This window comes from Cebus imitator, unplaced genomic scaffold, assembly GCF_001604975.1.
Source record: "Cebus imitator isolate Cc_AM_T3 unplaced genomic scaffold, Cebus_imitator-1.0 Scaffold0, whole genome shotgun sequence".
Lineage (NCBI taxonomy): Eukaryota > Metazoa > Chordata > Mammalia > Primates > Cebidae > Cebus > Cebus imitator.
Window position 1 is genome coordinate 5043857 of NW_016107315.1, and position 6455 is coordinate 5050311.

The window sequence follows — 6455 nt, forward strand, 5'->3', positions numbered from 1 at the left end:
TTGACCTCGTGATCCACCCGCCTCGGCCTCCCAAAGTGCTGGGATTACAGGCGTGAGCCACCGCGCCCGGCTAGGAATAGGTATTTTCAGTCTCACTAGATAATGCAAGTGGTTGTGCCAATTCACAATCCGTCAATATTTGGAAGATATAAGAATTTTAATTTCGTGATTGAAAATAGAACTATGGGCAGACTCAGTGGCTCACGTCTGTAATCCCAGCAGTTTGGAAGGCCAACGCTGGCGGATCATCTGAGGTCAGAAGTTTCAGACCAGCCTGGCCAACATGGTGAAACCCTGTCTCTACTAAAAATACAAAAATTAGCTGGGCATGGTGGTGGGTGCCTGTAATTCTAGTGACTTGGGAGGCTGAGGCAGGAGAATCACTTGAACCTGGGAGGCAGAGGTTGCAGTTAGTCAACACTGTGCCATTGGACTCCAGTCTGCGAGACTAGGCGAGACTTCATTTCAAAAAGAAAAAAATAAATGAAAATGGAGCATGATGAAAATGCCCCTATACCAGGGACTTCTCTGTAAAGGTATGGGGCAGATAATTGGCCTAACGGGATATTTTCCATCACAAACCCTGCAGTGGGCTAGTATCCTTAAGAATAGAAACATGGGTGGAACACAGTGGTCATGCCTGTAATCCTAGCAGTTGGGGAGGCCAAGATGGGAGGATTGCTTGAGCCCAGGAGTATGAGACCAGCCTGAGCAAAATGACAAGACCCTGTTTCTACAAAAAAAATGAAAATAGCCAGATGTGATGGCATGGGCCTAGTCCCAGCTACTCAGGAGGCTATGCTGGGGGATTGAGCCCAGGAGTTTGATGCTGCATGGAGCTGCATTCTAGCCTTGGTAATGGAACAAGATCCTGTTTCATAAAAAAAAAACAAAAAAGAAACAAAAAAAACCCCCAGACAAACGGCTGGGTACAGTGGCTCACGCTTGTAATCCCAGCACTTTGGGAGGCTGAGGGGGTCTGGATCACCTGAGGTCAGGAGTTTGAGAACAGCCTGGCCATCTAAAAATAAAAAAAATTAGCTGGGCATGGTGGCACGTGCCTGTAGTTCCAAATACTTGGTAGGCTGGGGCAGGAGAATTGCTTCAAACTAGGAAGGGTTCAAGTCACACTTTGTCGCCTAGGCTGGAGTACAGTAGTTTCATCTTGGCTCACTGCAACCTCCGCCTCCTGGGTTCAAGTGATTATTCTGCCTCAGCCTCTGGAGTAGTTGGGACTACAGGCAGGTGCCACCACGCTGGGCTAATTTTTTTTATTTTTAGTAGAGACGGTTTCACCATATTGGCCAGGCTGGTTGCAAATTCCTGACTCAAGAGATCCGCCCGCCTTGGCCTCCCAAAGTGCTAGGGTTACAGGTGTGAGCCACTGCGCCCGGCCTATTTTATTTTATTTTATTTATTTATTTTGGGCCGGAGTCTGCCTCTGTCGCCCAGGCTGGAATGCGGTGGCGTGATCTCAGTTCACTGAAGTCTCGCCTCCTGGGTTCAAGCAGTTCTGCCTCAGCTTCCTGTGTAGCTGGGACTACAGGCGGGATTGGCCATGCCCGGCTAATTTTTATATTTTTAGTAGAGATGAGTTTCACCATGTTGGTCAGGCTGGTCTTGAACTCCTGACCTTGTGATCCACCTGCCTTGGCCTCCCATAGTGCTTGGATTACAGGTGTAAGCCACTGTGCCCAGCCCCATATAAATGTATTGAAACTGGTCTAAGCTATGAAGAGCCATTGTTGCAGTAGATGTGAACCTTGAGGGAACTCAAAGCCCAAGGAAGAGGTAAAGTTCTGAGGCAGCTCATACTTTCTTCTCTTAGTCCATCACGGATTCAAGACTCACTCTGCAGAGCCATACTGGGAGCCCAAAAGAGGTATCAGGCATAAGAAACCCAAGAAAGGGTGATTGCACTGAGATCTTCTCTTGGTATCTAAGTGGAAAAAAGAAAGAACTTTGTAAACAGACCTATAGAAATGTACTATACCGTTGTTTTGGAGTAACCTTTGTCCATGGTACCATCTTATGTTCTAGTAATAAAATAATAAAAATAATAACTCATGTATTTAGGAATTGCTGCGTGTCAGGCACTATGCTAAGCTCCAGTAGAAGGAAATACAGAGGGGATACCAATGATCAATTTGAATTTATACCAGCAAAAATGTCCAGGGTCTGTTTAAGGGAGTGCTGGTTTTCCTTTATTGTTTTACAAAGCAGCTGTGTTTAAAGCATTGAGAAGTAAATGCTTGTTTACAGACCTCATACACCCCAAGAGCATTAGGGTATTTTCTTTTTTCATTATTAATCTTTTTTTTCTTTTAATTTTTTTGCAACAAGATCTTCAAAGCATCATTACCAATCTTATCAGAGTCCCAGAACAGTCAAATATCCTTATGGCTCCATGTTTTTCAGAAGTACTTTAATTTCTTTACTGCTTCTCACTAATTCTTTTACTTGGAGCTAGTTTAGAATTTTTTGTCTCTTTTAGAAGTTTCTTCATTTCTCTTTTTTTTTTTTGAGATGGAGTTTTGCTCTTGTTACCCAGGCTGGAGTGCAGTGGCACCATCTCGGCTCACTGCATCCTCCGCCTCCTGGGTTCAAGCAGTTCTCCTGCCTCAGCCTCCCGAGTAGCTGGGACTACAGTCACGCGCCACCATGCCCAGCTCATTTTTGTATTTTTAGTAGAGACGGGGTTTCACCATGTTGACCAGGATGGTCTCGATCTCTTGACCTCGTGATCCACCCGCCTCGGCCTCCCAAAGTGCTGGGATTATAGGCATGAGCCACCATGNACCACAGGTGCACGCCACAACATCCAGCTAATTTTTGTATTTTAGTAGAGACGGGGTTTCACCATGTTGGCCAGGATGGTCTTGATCTCATGATCTGCCTGCCTCAGCCTCCCAAAGTGGTGGGATTACAGGCGTGAGCCACCACGCCCAGCCCAGAATGGGTTTTTATTGTATCTTTGGAACTTTGATTGACAAAAAAATCATGTTCTGGACTTTGGTATGAAATGTATTCTAAAACTAAAATATTGATTAAATAGAAGCTAGATTCACTTAGCTAAATGTTTTTCAAAAATTGAGGGCATCTGGCCAGGTGGAGTGGCTCACGCCTATAATCCTAGCACCTCAGGAGGCTGGGCAGATCACTGAGGCAAGGAGTTTGAGACCAGCCTGGCCAACATAGCAAAACTCCATTTCTACCGAAAATACAAAAATTAGCTGGGTATGGTGGCAGGTGCCTGTAATCCCAGCTATTCTGGAGGCTGAGGCAGGAAAATTGCTTGAATTTGGGAGGCGGAGATTGCAGTGAGCCATGACTATGCCACTGCATTCCAGCCTGGGCGACAGAGTGAGGAGCTGTCTCCAAAAAATAAAAATAGGCAAAGTGTGCTTGGCCTGATGCTCTCCTTATGAGAGCCATGGACATCATTGATAACTTAATTTTTATTTTTTAATTTTTTATAGGTGAAGGTCTTTTTAGGTTTCCCAGCCCAAAGACCTGGGCTCAAATAGTCCTCCCACTTCAGCCTCCTGAGTACCTGAGATTACATGTGTGCACCACTGTGACCAGCTTATAGCTTAATGTTGTTGAGACAGAGTCGTACTCTGTTGCCTAGGCTGGAGTTCATTGGAGTGATGTTGGTTCACTGCAGCCTCGATGTCTGGGCTCAAGCAATCCTTCCACCTCGGCCTCCCTAGTAGCTGGGACTACAGGTGCATACCACCACACCCAGTTAATTTTTGTATTTTTTTGCAGAGATGGGGTTTCACCTTGTTGCCCAGGCTGAGGTAGAAGGACTGCTTGAGCCCGTGGAGCTATGGACATTACAGAAACAATCCAGTGGCTCACGCCTATTATCCCAGCACTTTGGGAGGCCAAGGTGAGCAGATCACCTGAAGTCAGGAGTTCGAGACCAGCCTGGCCAACATGGTGAAACTCTGTCTCTACTAAAAATACATAAATTAGCTGGGCATGGTGGTGGGTGTTTGTAGTCCCAGCTACTTGGGAGACTGAGGCAGGAGAATTGCTTGAACCTGGGAGGTGGAGGCTGCAGTGAGCCAAGATTGCGCCACTGCACTCCAGCCTGGGCTACAGTGAGACTCCATCTCAAAAAAAGAATAGGCCAGGGTGGTGGCTCACGTGTATAATCCCAGCACTTTGGGAGGCTGAGGCAGGTGGATCACGAGGTCAGGAGTTCGAGACTAGCCTGGCCAACATAGGTGAAACCCTGTCTCTACTGAAAATACAAAAATTAGCTGGGTATGGTGGCATGCTCCTGTAGTCCCAGCTACTTGGGAGGTTGAGGCCTAGGAATCGCTTATACACAGGAGGTGGAGGTTGCAGTGAGCGGAGACCATGCAATTGTACTCCAGGCTAGGTGACAAAATGAGACTCTGTCTTGATAAAAAGTTATAATTCTTCCTGTTCTACATTGAATTTCAAATGCAACAGGTGTCTATAAAGCAATTACCATGGGTGAGCTATTCGGAGAGAACCAGGACATAGTCTTGTCTGCCAAGAATTTAGATCCTAGGTAGAAGAAAGGAGATGGTTACCCACACATTTTATATCTGTAACATAAGGTAGAGCATCTGGGCAGTTTAGTATATCTTGCCTGATTGCTCAAGGGAACAAATGCAGACATTCAGAATTGTCTGAGAGTTCTTTTTGGCAAAAATTTTAACTAGTTTTTGTTACTCTTTCATCCTGCTACTTTTGTTCTGGAGGTTGGGTTGATCAAGGGAGGATGGTATAAAGGTAGCAGCAACAGGGGTCAGCAGTCCATAGATTGCACACTTGTCCCTCAAGTAATGAGTGTTAACTGTCTACGTCTGCAGCTTGATTTTTAAAGCAAATAAATACCTGATAAAAACTTGTAGAATTTATTTCTTAATTTTGGTAGTGACCTGGTTATTTAAAGCACTATTTACCTTTTTTCCCTCAAGTTATTTTAATATTAATTACATTTATGTAATGCTATCTATGTGTCAGATGATTTTCCAAGTACTCTATTTAATCCTCATGTCACCTGTGAGGTAAGTGCTATTGTATCCCCATTTTACTGACAAGAAAACTAAGGTTAGTTGACTTTTCTAGAGTTACGTAATTAAGGAGACATAAAGCTGGGATTTGAACCCAGGTGGTCTGGCTTCGGAGTCTATGCTCTTAACCAGTAAGCTGTGCTGCAAAAGAATTTGAGCATTATATGGCAAATAGGATTTTTGTATTTTTTTCATGGGAGTTGAAGAACATATCCTCTGCCTCTTGTGTCTTGCCACAACTAGGTGGCATACTTATCTTTGCTGTAGGAAATACTTGGAAATAAAACATATCAATAGGAATCCCTGCTCCTAGCTTCTTCCTCCTTGCTTGGTGTCCTCTCTGTGATGGTCACAGAGCAGTTTTGCATGTGGCATTTACTGTCCAGTGTTGGCTCTGTGGAAAAGATGGAATTGGGCTACTACTGGGTGGGAAGTGTGTTTTCAGCCTGTTTCATCCAGTACTGTGAAGCCTGTGTTTGTTCTGTTTTCATTGTGATAGTTTGATTTAAGAAATGTTAATGGTAGTTTTCAAACATCCATTAACTGAAAAAATAAGGTGGTATAATAAAACTTTATTTTTTGATTCTATATGTATACAGCTGCCCTGAATATATTCGTCTCTTGTGCAAGGGTGATTGCTTCTGGCCATTTCCTGTTAAAAGCAATAATGTAATTTTGACTTCTGTTTATTTCTAGGAACCCTAAGGACTCTGCAATATGAATAATTCCCTGGAGAACACCATCTCCTTTGAAGAGTATATCCGAGTAAAGGCACGGTCTGTCCCGCAACACAGGATGAAGGAATTTCTGGACTCACTGGCTTCTAAGGGGCCAGAAGCCCTGCAGGAGTTCCAGCAGACAGCCACCACTACCATGGTGTACCAACAGGGTGCGAACTGCATATACACAGACAGCACCGAAGTGGCTGGGTCTTTGCTTGAACTTGCCTGTCCAGTCACCACCAGTGTTCAGCCACAAACCCAGCAAGAACAGCAGATCCAGGTTCAGCAGCCACAACAGGTTCAGGTATATGGGAAATGCCTGTTTAATGTACTTTATTTGCTCTCAGTGTTTTATTTAGCGGGATCATCACATCTATGTGGATGTCGCAGGTTATTTTCTCTAAGGGGGACTCTTTGAAACTTTTTATTTAACACTAAGATTTTCTTTTTTTTTTTTTTTTTTTTAATGAAAAGCATAACAAATGGATTTTTATGGTTTACAGCAAGTAACTTTTTGAAACTTCTACTTTCTGACAACTGACTATCCAGCTTACTTGCCTTTTGGCTTAGGAAATAAATTTATATTTCGACTAGAGTTGCTTATAGTAACTTTTTAAAGGTACTATTCTTGAAATGCTAGCTGATGACATAGGCAGCAGAATTTTTTTTTTTTTTT

The 6455-nt window shown here is 43.8% G+C and overlaps 1 protein-coding gene across 4 annotated transcripts in view; it reads left to right on the forward strand.

Moving 5' to 3' along the window:
* QRICH1 (glutamine rich 1) overlaps positions 1 to 6455 on the forward strand; it is a 59211-nt gene that overhangs the window by 5275 nt on the left and 47481 nt on the right. For 3 of the 4 annotated variants that reach the window (XM_017508097.2, XM_037744528.1, XM_017508172.2), the window contains one exon: positions 5754 to 6083. In XM_017508097.2, coding sequence (XP_017363586.1) covers positions 5775 to 6083 — 309 coding nt within the window. In that variant the 5' untranslated portion in view covers positions 5754 to 5774. Of the gene's footprint in view, positions 1 to 3771; positions 3896 to 5753; positions 6084 to 6455 lie in introns of those variants that run through there. The other variant, XM_017508242.1, reaches the window with a different exon arrangement.